Genomic DNA, 13,193 nt, shown 5'->3' on the forward strand with positions numbered 1-13,193 from the left:
AAGATATATTACAAAGTTTCGTATAGTCACCTGTACTATTCATTTATGAAAAGTCGGTTTACAATTGGAGGCACAAAGAGAACATAACTACTTGCATCACCACTAGAGGGAGCTGAGGAGCTTACTGCATACTGTGTTATTATTGAGTTCAGTGTATAAACTGTATGCTCCAAGCTCCTGCTAATATTGGATACAGGTAATGGTCAGGTCAGGACATGCTGGGATTTATAGTTTCACAACAGTTGGAGGGCCACAGGCTACAGTGCCAGCCCTAGTACCCGACTACCTGTATAAGGTGATGTGCAATGTATGGAATAATTGCAACCAACTAAAGAAATTCACATATTTTATTAAGGACAAACAACCTTTTATGTGGAAGGAAACACAATGGACACCAGAGAAAGAAATCATTCAATATACAGTCGGAGGTAGTCGAGGCGATTAAAGAGCACTTATCACACACACTATGGACATCAATGACAGGGTGTTAATTGATTTTCAACACAGGCTTCAAGTATTTGACTCCCAAAGTACATGAATCTGTCAGTGAAGGAGGTTGGCACTCGTAGAAGAGCAGCACCTTGTATTAGCCAATAGCAGAATTGAACGCCATGTTATGTGCTCAGTAGACTGCCCCTAGTGGTGATTGCACGCAGCCACAATTACATCATTCATTAATATGTCCATGCAGGAGACATTCAGAAATTACTTGGCAGTGAAATTCGCACCTAAAATGAAAATCTTACTAGGTCTGTGATGGAAACGTGTTAGTAGAAAAGTAAAGCAAACATTTCAGGGGAGTTCAAGGATTTATGAACTGGTGACTTATTAGGATAGGTCAACAATTGAAGATCGAAGTCAGACACCTGGATCAGCTGTTTGATGTGGCCGAGATGCTCCCCGTGCGCCACTTACGCCTCACAGGTCATGTGACATCACATTCATCAATCACAAGCCCTATTGCCTGCTCTGCCCCATTCAAATCAATGGGCTGAGCTGCGATACCAAGCACAGCCACTATACAAATGTAGAGTGCTGTGCTTGGTTAGTAATGAAGAGGCTGCAGCGCTCACCCGGACTTTGTGGCCTCTTCAAAACCCAGATTTGCAGGGGGACCTGGGTGTCAGACCCCATGATCTTCAATTAATAACTTTATCTTTAGGATAGGTCATCAATTGTTAGGCCTGGAAAACCTCTCAGAAGAACAAACTGCTTCATAGAGGAATTAAAGTGGTGTTCAGAGGTTAGAATAACATGCTGACACAGCTCCACTCTTGTACATTGGTGAAGTTGAGCTGCAATACCAGACTCAATCTAAACGAGCGCCGTATTAAACACAACCCATAAGAGAGACGCCATCATGGAGCCATGATTTCTAACATGTTATAGATGTCCTTCCTCTAGATTTCCCCTTCCTTTGGACTCCACGTCTGCTCGTGTGATTCCCTCCTCCAGTGTAATACCTGCCTCCACCTGTGGGTGTCACTATATGTCTTTATACTACGCTCAATCTCTGCTCACGAGGTCCAGCACACAATATATACCGTACATATGATGATATACAGGCCTTTCCAGTACAGAAACAATGATAGTGCAAAGTGACCTTACAAAAACTAGACTTTTTATGAAAAGATTTATAGACCTATTGCTCCTAGTTACATCTGAATAAATACTTAGATATATCTATATCTAAACCAAATATAACAAATCACATTTTATACACAAGAAAATCTCTTTAAAGGGGTTATCCTGTTTCGACAATTGATGACCTATCCTTAGGGTAAACCATCAATATTAGATATGCAGGGCCTGGGACCGCTACAGATCAGCCGCCCCAAGACTGCACAGCTGCCGGTATTGCTTACGTTCTGAGAGTGCCGCTGCTCACTCGCCGTACAAATTGTAGCGGTCGGTGGGTTTGGTACTACAGTGCTTCACCATCGAAATCTACGGCAAACAATACCGGAAGCTGCACTGTCTCAATAAAGTTGATCTGCGGTGGTCTTGGGTGTCGAACCGCCACAGAGCTAATGTTGATTACCTGTGCCAAGGACAGGCCATCAATTCTATACACCAGATAACCCCTTAATAGGTAGAAGAATAGTGTGATTTTTGTTGTAGATTTTTTTTTTTGAATGTGTGACCTCAGCCTAAGGGGCGCTAAACTCCCAAAGTTGGCAGCTACTGGGGTGTATTCACATGTAGCAGATTTGTTACAGAATTTTCAGTGACTTCAGTTTCATTCACAAGAATAGGGGTGTTCTCAGTTACAATCCAAATGTGTGCCACCACCCCAGGTACTTTAATGGGGACCGCCGGAGTTCTCCAGTAGCTCCCAATGTAATGAATGGGGTAAATGTATGCGTTTCTGACTAGCTGCTCCATTCAAGTTGGGGTGCAAAACCTGTTTCTTGTGATCAGTGGGGAATCCCAGTAGTTCAACCTCCACAGATCAGCAAGGACGAGTATAAAGGGGTAACTTGCTTGGAACTTCTTGTATCCAGACACCTCCTTTAAGGAACAGGCTTCTGACTACTTCACCACCCCCAGAAAAAAAATACTGAATTTTATATTCAGTTCCTTCAGAACAGAAAGGAAAAAAATCCTTCAGTTGTGGATCTACAATTCCCTGGATAACGGACTGTGTGAGGTTCAGTGTAATATTCTTTTATATGTGTGAACAAAGCAAATTAGATCCAAAAACCAAAGCGGTAAAAAGACACGGTAAGGATGTGGTTATAGGAGAATATTTCACTGTCTGTTGATTAGGCAATGCACAAGTCACTCCACAAGCTGCAGCAGGTAAGTATACTTGCTGACACACCCACCTCCCATGATTCATTGCTTTAGGACATGATGTGGATACATAGGTCAAAACACACACATTAATATTGTCCTGCATTAGAAATGTGGGGTTGAGTCTGTGAATCACCATTTAATGCTGAGGCCTGAAGTGATCTTCTCTATGGCGTGGTATTGGGTGTGCAGCGCTGCCTTCACCTGGGGGCTATCCTCCCCTCCCAGCCACTGTGTGTAAAGCTCTTTTACTTTGTCATTGTGCTCCGGTGACTCTGTCCTTACAGACATGTACAGCTGCTCCACCCTCTGTAGCAGGTCCTTGCCGGCCTCTCCTTCTGCTCGGATCTGGCCACCTCCATTCAAACAGCCTGTATTAGAAATAACATTTAATATGTAACGTCACGTGTGTGCCTATAGCAATGCCCAAAGCGCCTATACAGCGTGGAATTGCCCTAGAGCAGGGATCAGCAACGTTTGGCACTTCACTTGCTGTGGAACTACAACTTTCAGCATGCTCCATTCACTTATATGGGTGCGTCCAAGGAGAGCGGAGCAAGTAGTCATGGAGCTGGTGTGCTGAAGGTTCCTTAGTCCTGCCCTACATCATAGGTCGCCAACCCTTTTGTTTGTCTTAAGTTAAGACCACATTTAAGAGATGAGTTACCTGAAGGACAGGCCATCACCTCCACATAGTGATACGCACAGCGCCCTCTTTTTAGCTTCTGCACCAGATTCTGAATATTCCGGAAACCATAAGCCAGTGCAAACTGCAGCAGCACCTGCCCGTCCTTCTCCAGCGTCACCTCTTGGAAGTCTTTGTTCCTGGACGGAGTAAAGGATGACCATGGATGAGTATTCAGCAGCTACAGGAGGGGGCATCACTACATGCACCCCCAATAAACTAAACAGACATCAGCTTGTAGAAATAATGATAGAGAGGCTCTTACTTTAGAGGCTTGTACTTGATCTCATCCACCTGGATGCCAAAGAGTTCTTGTGCTGCGTATTTATATATATGTTCTAGGTATCCACCAGATCCTCCTCCTTCATGTCCCAATGGTTCATTGTCCACTGCACTGCTAAACCTGTAGACACAACAGGTAATATCTAAGAAAACTGTGTCCAGTATATACCATTTGTAACTGGGCAGGGAGAGCGTATAGGGATTTTATAGTTTATATATAGAATAACTCTGCATAAACTGTTCAGACACTATGTACATACGTTACTTATCCTGTACTGATCCTGAGTAACATCCTGTATTATACTCCAGAGCTGCACTCACTATTCTGCTGGTACAGTCACTGTGTACATACATTACATTACTTATCCTGTATTATACTCCAGAGCTGCGCTCACTATTCTGCTGGTGCAGTCACTGTGTACATACATTACATTACTTATCCTGTATTATACTCCAGAGCTGCGCTCACTATTCTGCTGGTACAGTCACTGTGTACATACACTACTTATCTTGTACTGATCCTGAGTTACATCCTGTATTATACTCCAGAGCTGCGCTCACTATTCTGCTGGTTTAGTTTTAAGGGGGAATGCCTCATTCGAAATAAATAGATACTAAATACTTACTGTGTGTCAAGCGGACATAGATTAACATCCGGCAAAGATATTCCCTCCTGCTCCAGCATCCGCAACACTTCCCCTTTAATAAACATCATCCTATTAGCAAAAGCCTTATAAAGCACAACTGCAATACCCAGGATATGATGGTCTGCAGCTCTTACCAGAAGTGATGACACAATCTACATCTCGTGTCTCGTACTCCTCACTGAAGAAGTCCGGCCTTGAGGCTTCCAGCTTCTTATCATAACATGGCATCACTGTCACATGGTAGATCTGGTTTGGACTGAGGTTCTGTGTAGGTTGGATTATAAATGCAAAAGTATTTATACTTAGATAATAAATAATGTGATAGATATGAAATAGATAGAATTTTTTTACCTTTTCCTTTGCAAAGTAGTTCTTCACCAGCGATCCCATCACTTGCTGTGGAGATTTGATGACGCTGATATACGGGATAATAAAGGAGCCATGAGTTTTCTCAGCATAACAAATCCAACCTAGATGAGAACAGAAGTCAGTGTCACGGTGACCTTTATTCCGGACAGACGGTATATTGCTGCTTATCATATACTGCAGCGGTAGTCATAAGCGCACTCCAATATAAGCTGAGCTCTAGCAGGTAGGTAGGGGGGTCTTTAAAGGTTACTCTGTCACAGGCCCCACAGATAAATGGGTTAGTTTTACCTGAATCATACAGTAGTTTCCCCTTGTGAATCACCATTTTTGTTACCGAAATATTGCTGTTTTTTTTCCAATATGCAAAGGAGCTTTTTGGAGCAATGAGAGTGTTGTCATTGCCACAAATAGCTAATTTGCATATTGACAAAACTAATGATATCTCCGCAACAGAGGTCTCGACACGCGAGAGGAACAATACTGTGTGATTCAGGTGACGCATTTGGTTAGATCTATCTGTGGGGCTGGGTTCTGGTGACAAACGTCTTTCAAAAAGGGTTAAATGAAGGCAGAAAGAGATGGGCAATGTGTTGTCACAATTTGCCCCTCTGTGTATAAGTGATCACGTGGTGTGTAGGGTCTAGTGCCACAACACAGATTCGAGGAGCTTGTGCAATGTCCTTATAATAAAGGAAGACTGGAGCTCCACAGCCCCTAATACTGCACGTAAACAAGACATTGGGGGTATTTTCCTTTGTGCATATGTAGGAGACTCCTTAGCATCCTTCAGTCAGTGTATATAATATATATATATGTAACCTCTTTATGTACCTGGGCAGGCTGAGGCCAACATAGGCAGAGCCTTCTTCTCCTCCTGCTGTCTCTTGTAGCGTTGTATAAATTCTCGCTGACTCTCCAACAGGCTGAAGTTTCTGGAGAAACTGGTGTCAAATACATAGTGGACCCCTAAAAGGTAAAGAAGACATATCTGCTAGGTATGTCATAAAGTGAGGACCAGGAGTCTGGAAAAGCTGAGTGAAAATCACTTCTGTAATGGTGGCCATACTGATTGGCACTCAGCTTTTCCAGGTTATTTCATTTAAAGTGGACCTGTCATATCCTCTAACATTAGCATTGCTATATACCGCTAGATATCTGACAGTGTGCCGAATTCAGCTTTGCCAGTATTTGTCCCGTTGGCGGAGATATCAGTGCCGTTTCGGCACAGATATCCCCCCACTGTCAGAAGGTGTTGTCGTTACAGCTCAGCGTCATTGCTGTATTGTGAGGAAAGCCTCCGTGACACTATTTGTACTGTCAGTGAGGATGTGTTCCTCCCAGCCCAAATATGACGTTGAGCTATAATGCCCCCCTTATGACAGGGAAAGGATATCAGTGCTGACACTAATGGAACTGATATCCCATATACTGGGGTATATACCAGCAAAGCTGACAGTGCCAGCGCGTTGTCAGCTTTCTAATAGTATATAATACTGCAGGCCTCAGATCTTTAAGTAACCCCTGTTAAAAAACCTTAATAATGAACCGTTTTTTTTTGGGACGTCCACTCAGAGTTGCTATAGGAGGTATTAGTTGGTTCCCTCTGGTAGCAGTGGTGCAAACCACAAATGGATCCCCCAGCTTGTCATATTGACTCTCGCCATAACTAATAGATGGTACATCAACCTCCATTTCCACAGTTTCCATCTTACCTAGCTGTTTGAAGAACGCAGTCAACTTCTGTGCCGTTTCTTGGATGCTGAGGTTAAACTTTGCGGCCAGAGAGGCTCGTGACTGTGGAGAGATGGACACCACAACCAGCTTGTGCTGCAAAAGATCCTCGACCTTAGGAAGAGCCAGAATATTGTGAGATGGGGCCACAATAAAATATAACGTTTAATGTATTGAAAATTCTGCATCGACTTCATCCGAGTTTAATTTTTATTCATCTGCAGATATGGTGTCACATTCACTACAGCCCTTCCAGGGCCTTTCCTTCAGTGATGTTACAGTTTAGCAGTCCTTTGCGTCTGATAATCAGAGGTGACAGTCACACATAGGGGAGGAGAGGAGGTTGCATAGGATATATGGATGTCATTGAGTAGGCTTTCCTGCTTAGAATTCCCTCTATGAGCCAGAATGGGGAGCAGCTGTTGTTGTTGGTCACACTACACCTTTAGGCTAAGGCCCACATAGCAGAAAAGCGCTGCCGGAAAAACCACGGCAGTCTTACATTCAGGTGTGACTGCAGGCAATCCCCATTACCCTTCTTTTCCAATGTCAAGTGCAGCGGGGTCCAGGAAGTTTCAGTATAAGGAGCTAACTATACTGCCTTGACATGGACCCTATCAAATAGCAAATCATATCTCAGCTCCTGAACCCCTGTGAGACTTTACGAAACATTAGAGATGAGTGAACACTATTCGGAACAGCCGTTCCGAATAGCACGCTCCCATAGAAATGAATGGAAGCGGCCGGCACGCGGGGGGTTAAGCGACCGGCTGCCGGCAAAGTCTGCGTGCCGGCCGCTTCCATTCATTTCTATGGGAGCGTGCTATTCGGAACGGCTGTTCCGAATAGTGTTCGCTCATCTCTACTAAACATTACCTTGTTTTGCTCGAGTATCTTGTACAGCTCCTCATGACTCTGCTGTGTGATCAGGACGGTCTCTGCGGAGGTCACACACCCACTGCAGGCCAGACAGTCGTTGAGGGTGATCTTAGCCTTCTCCAACTTCTGAGAAGCTCCATCCTGTAGGACAAACAGACCCGGCCATCAGTGTATTATATACAAACTTAGCACACATCATGGTGTGGAGTGCTTTATGTCCTTCACTTTGTATTTATCCGTACAGTCTGATTATAAGGCACTGGTTTCTAGCAAAGAACTGGAATTTTCCGTTATAGCGGTTTCCCTCAGTGTGTGGATGGGATTACCACGTTGCTGGTACTGCGTTCTTGCAACGTGGAGCGTTAGCCCTAACATTAGAGGATGTCTGAGCAGTCAGAATCCATTAGACAGTCCATAAACGCTCATAACTCTCATCATCCTCACCTGGCTGACTTGAAAATAACTCCCATCGTCTTCAATGCGTATCTTGGCCGCTCCTCTTCCAGGTTTCTTCTCAACTTTAACTGGTTTTATACAATCCTACAGGAGAAGAAAATGACATATTATATTATAATCTCCTGATATGGAGTAATATTATACTGCATAGTATTCATGCACCGTAGGCTACCCCCGGGGGTCTGTGTATTAAAGGGGCGGATGATTTTGCCAGGGGAAAGCCATGGCCGTACGTAATACGAGGACACGTAGAGTCTGCGAGTCCTGGAGCCGCTCTCCTTCTTCTAGGAAACCATTGCAACAAATCCACAGCTGTGAGAAGTATTAGGTCCGTACAGGTGTAAATAAATAAGTGTTCCTATTCACTGACAGCAAGCGGAGACAAAATACACAACAGCATGTAGAAATTTTCATTATAACAGTGAAAGCTGTGGTAAGACTACAACTCCCAGCATGCCACACCAGTGTGAAGCTTTAAGAGCATGCTGGGGGTTGTAGTTCCATAACAGGTTACAGACCACATGTTCTAGGATCCTGTAAGATCATACACCCCATAGTGCCCAGTGTCACTGTCCCTACACGATGTCCCCTGGCTCTGTCACATGACCCTCCGCCATTCTCGCCTGTTGTCACCATGTAACATACCAGCTCCCGCCTCCTACACACATATACTGACTTATAGCCGCCCCCATAACATTACTATACCTGTGAGGGGCCGATATAATCATCCAGGTCAGTCAGCTGCAGCACTCCACTGAAGTGAGAAGCCATTTCTGCCACACTCCCGTAAAGCGACGGTCCGGACGCTTGTGCCGTAAAACTGAGGTGAAATCAAGTCGTCACTGCCACACCGCGGTAAAGCAGCTCTGTGCATTTGGGCGGGAACTGCGACCTGTTGTTGCTTAGTTATACAGGGCTGTGACGTAGCGATAGCATCAGGAAGAATGGTCCGGCAGGACCCTGCTATGAGGGGACCTGTAATGGGGGCACTGTGAGTGGCTAACACTAGTGTATAGGCATTGTGAGTGGTGGGCACTGTCATGGAGGCGCTGTGAGTGGCTAACACTAGTGTATAGGCATTGTGAGTGGTGGGCACTGTCATGGGGACACTGTGAGTGGCTAACACTAGTGTATAGGCATTGTGAGTGGTGGGCACTGTCATGGAGGCGCTGTGAGTGGCTGACATTATTACACAGCCACAGTTGTGGAGGTGCTATGACTAGTTAGTACTGTCATGGAGGCAGTGTTATCCAATGGCACGGTGAAGAATGTCTGGCAGTGTTACGGACACCCTGCAACAGTCATGGAGGCAAAGTAAACAGCTGTTTTGGCAGAACAATGACTGACTGACTTCAGACACTATTATGGAGACACTGGTGACTCAGTTTCGATGCTCTTGCGGATATTTTAAGGGGTGGACATGGGTCTGAAGTAATTCCTCAAGAATGGACACTCTCTGACAAAAAAATTACCTCAGGAATAACATCCTCGCTGAACAAAGTGCCAAATAAGGGCTGGTTCAGACATGGAGGTGGATTTTGACAGCGGAATCCACGTCATAATCCGCCTCCATATAATGCTAGTCTATGTAGAGGGCTAGCTCTTTTTTTTTTTTCGCTAGCGTTTTTTAACACTAGGCGAAAAAAGAAGCGACATGACCTTTTTTCAGGCGTGAGCTGCGGCTTCTGCCTGGCGGCAGCACCCTCTGATGTCGGCTCATTCAATTGAGCCGGCTACGGAGGGGAAAGCCGTGACCGCGATGGTTGTGGCAGGCGGGTTTTGACCTGAGAGTGGCACGGCTACTGCGTCACTCTCTGTGTCAAAATCCTCCCCCATGTGAATGAGCCCTAACAGTTTACCAGAGAATGTGCCTAATTTTCACCATTTTGCCAATTGGGGGGGGGGGTACATATTTTAGCACGTAGGTACTGACTTCCATTTATTCTATGTAAAGTGCGGGTTTTCTGCTGAATCTGCCTCACGTCGCGCTCATAAAAAAGATATAAATGATGATCATTTTCAGCATGAACCTCCATGATATCTTGGTCAGGATTTTGAAGTAGTTGCAGAATATTTTCTTTTTGGGCAGCAATTGGTTTTGTTAACCCAAAGGTAAGGTCACCCTGGACTTTTCGTTTTTTGATAGATTTGTAACTTAACTGCCGTAAAATATTTTTGTTTGCAGGCTCCTTCGAGGTACTGTCTTTCACTGGAAAATGACGATCCTATCATTCAATCACATTTTTTTCTCACAGCACTAGGGGCGGGCCCCAGCGCTTAAATAGCACTGGGGCATCCCCAATGCTGCCAGAGAACTCTCCAGCGCCGCCTCCATCTTCTTCTGGAACGAGGTCTTCACCGCGTCTTCTTCCGGCAGTGTCTTCTAACTTCTAGGCTTAGGGCAAAGTCGACTGCGCATGCCCGCGGCCACAAGAAAAATGGGCGCTTACACAGTATTGTTAGCGGCCATTTTCTCGTGGCCGATGGGACGGAGCTGCTTTTCAGAAAGACATCTTAGGGGGGAGAGATCACACGAGTGGGCAACACCCAGACCCATTTGCCAACCTGACTCCAATTCCGAAGATGGCCAACACGATATAGTCCATAATGGCACCAAATTCTAAATACCCTTTCCGAGACTCCAAAGAGAAATCTTGGGTTCCTCAAAACTGGATAACAGAGTCAAGAGGGAGGAATTGTGTGCATATCAGAAGCTTGGAGCAAATTCTAAGTGTGGGGCCAATCGTAAGGTGGGTGTGGAGAGAGGATGGTAATGAGGATTCGAGCCATGGAGCTGTTTGCATTGGTATCGGAGAGAACGCTTGTTCACTGTAAACCCAAGAACCATGTCTGTACCAATCCAATATTCATGACTAGAGATGAGCGAGTACTGTTCGGATCAGCCGATCCGAACAGCACGCTCCATAGAAATGAATGGATGCACCTGGTACTTCCGCTTTGACGGCGGCCAGCCGCTTAACCCCCCGCGTGATCCGAACCATACTCGCTCATCTCTATTCAAGACAAATGTGCTGCAAAGTAATACAATTTAAGATCTGGGAGGCCTAGTCCCTCACTATATTTTGAGTGGGAGAGAAGGTCTCTACTGACTCTCACCCATTTACTCGACCAGATAAAGGCTAGTTGGATGGAAGATGTGGTCCAAAAGGAGGATGAAATGTGGACAGGCAGTGTTTGTATGAGGTAGAGAAGGCGTGGCAGAATATTCATTTTAAAAATAGTGCATCTACCAAACCATGTGAACCTGCCACTTGTTCACATGTTGCAGTCTGTATGGATCGAAGCCAGCATGGGTGGAAGGTTAGTTCGGAAGAGATTTTTCGGGTCCGGTTAAGAAGGACTCCAAGGTACATTAAAGCTCGGTCTGCCCAGTGGAGAGGACTCAAAGAGGAGACTAGTTTGGGGAAAGGGTCACATTAAGAGCCTCTGGTTTTAAGACATTAATCTTGACCTGGGCTGTTGTATGTGACAGTTTTAACATACTGTATATACTAGAGTATAAGCCGAGTTTTTCAAAACAGTTTTTGTGCTGAAAAAGTCAGCCTCGGCTTATATTCGGGTCATTACGGTAATACCGTAGTTACAGACATGGGGGCGGGTGCCGGGCCGCAGCATCTCCACGCTCCTAGCAGAAGTACCGGGGCCTTCTAGCAGAAGTACCGTAAGTACTTCTGTAGTTTGAAATGAACAGCATCGCCATGGCGATGCTGCGGGCCCGGCACCCGCCCTGGTGTCTAACTACAGTAGCTGTAGTCTGTAGCTATAATGGCGACCGCTCTGCTCCAGAGTGGTCGCCATTAGAATCGGCACCTCCACTGTAACTCTTACAGTGGTAATAGCAGAGTTACAGTGGAGATGCCCTCCGCTGCAGGGAAGCAGTAGGCGCCGCCATGCCCCTGGAGAGAGGAGAGCGCGGACGCGACCGCTCTCTCAAATGTGGCCCTGAAGCGCTGAGGGAGATCCCTGGCCGCCGGAGCTGAAGGGGGGATCCCTGGCAGGAGCGCGTACCTGAAGGAAGACCACAGCCGTCGGATCTGAAGGGGAACTGCGGCCGGCAGAAGCACTGAGGGGAAATCCAAGCAGCCGAGTTTGCTGGGGATTCCCCTCAGCGCTTTTGCCAATGGCCGGCCACAGTTCCCCTTCAGGTCCGCGCTCCTGCCGGGGTTTCCCTCTTCAGCTCCGGCGGCCGGGGATCTCCCTCAGCGTGTCTGTAAAGGCTCCCCGACTGCAGTGCTTTTCTTTTGCAGGCTGCTCTATGCAGCCTACAAAAGAAATTACGATTTTTGCAATGTATTGCAATGCATTACCATTGTAATGTATTGCATTAGTGATCAGACCCTCTGGGGTTCACGACCCCTAGGGTGTCTAATAAATGCCAAAAAAAAAGTAAAAAAAAAGTATAAAAAATTCAAATAACCCCCCCCCCTCTTTTCCCCAAAACACATATAAAACTAATACTGTGAAACACATACACGTTAGGTATCCATGTGTCCGAAAACACCCACTCTACCAATCTATAAAAATATTTTTCCTGTACAGTAAACGCCGTATCTGGGGGAAAAAAAAGTTGTCTAACTTCCCCTTCCCTGAGACTGGGTCCCCCCAGGATAAATCCTCACTCACATACTCAAGGGTTTCCCAGGATCATAACATTTCCTTGTCCTTACCAGTTGTCAGATTTATCACCAGTCAAGCACAACGACCATTTGGAACTCAAGCTTTGACAGCTACGAGTGTGCAGAAACTGCATACTTAGCTGAAACTTCTTTTGGCAAATACGCTGTAGGATATCATACGGAACCTGCATGCCTCCATGCCCAACTATATCTCATTGTTATGGTTTTGTGTGTATATAAAAATAATTAACACAAACAGAACCGCTAAACTACAAAACACTGCAGCGAGGTCCACAAGCCCAGATGGGCAGCCGTATGTCTGAATATGAACCACCAATTAAACTGCACTGGCAGTGATGTTGTGCGGCACCAATGTGAACAGGCTGCAAGAGACTCTCTCCAGTTAACTTCACTGGGAAAGCGTGCCTGTGTATAGCAGTTTGAGTGAAGCCAAATGAAGCCTTGCAAGAAGCACCTGCTAATTACAGCAGAGGAACCAGGCCCTAGCATATGCTTCACTCTGCTACACTCACTCCTGGTCAGTAACACAAAAGAACTCCTTAACCCGCTAGGAGCTGCAATTCAATTAGACAGTGAATAGGCTTTACTGATTCCCACTGGCAGAGCCAAGGAATCCTACCTTGGTCCGTAGACAGCTCCTACCAGTCACAGGAACCTAGCCCTAACCTCCTGTCTCAAAGTGTGAGCACT

At 45.7% G+C, this 13,193-nt stretch overlaps 1 protein-coding gene across 1 annotated transcript; it reads right to left on the bottom strand.

The window, feature by feature from the left end:
* Positions 1-398: 398 nt before the first annotated feature.
* On the bottom strand, positions 399-8,640 carry CIAO3 (cytosolic iron-sulfur assembly component 3). Its single transcript, XM_075285621.1, has 11 exons — positions 8,551-8,640; positions 7,834-7,929; positions 7,387-7,530; positions 6,492-6,624; positions 5,611-5,745; positions 4,762-4,880; positions 4,545-4,674; positions 4,390-4,462; positions 3,747-3,884; positions 3,464-3,621; positions 399-3,167 (listed from the first exon to the last, which is right to left on the bottom strand). Exons 1-11 carry the CDS (start codon positions 8,614-8,616, stop codon positions 2,929-2,931), a joined length of 1,431 nt encoding a protein of 476 aa, XP_075141722.1. The 5' UTR covers positions 8,617-8,640; the 3' UTR covers positions 399-2,928.
* Positions 8,641-13,193: the final 4,553 nt, after the last annotated feature.

The sequence above is a fragment of the Leptodactylus fuscus genome, chromosome 8 (assembly GCF_031893055.1).
Source record: "Leptodactylus fuscus isolate aLepFus1 chromosome 8, aLepFus1.hap2, whole genome shotgun sequence".
NCBI classification, from domain to species: Eukaryota; Metazoa; Chordata; class Amphibia; order Anura; family Leptodactylidae; genus Leptodactylus; species Leptodactylus fuscus.

Bases quoted from the DNA above. Each gene is read 5' to 3' on its own strand.
- CIAO3 (XM_075285621.1), bottom strand. From the start codon at position 8,616: ATGGCTTCTCACTTCAGTGGAGTGCTGCAGCTGACTGACCTGGATGAT. The intron at 3,622-3,746 runs GTAAGAGCCTCT...TACTCCGTCCAG, and splicing joins ATCAAGTACAAGCCTCTAAA to GAACAAAGACTTCCAAGAGG. The intron at 3,168-3,463 runs GTAACTCATCTC...TTTCTAATACAG, and splicing joins GGTGATGGCCTGTCCTTCAG to GCTGTTTGAATGGAGGTGGC.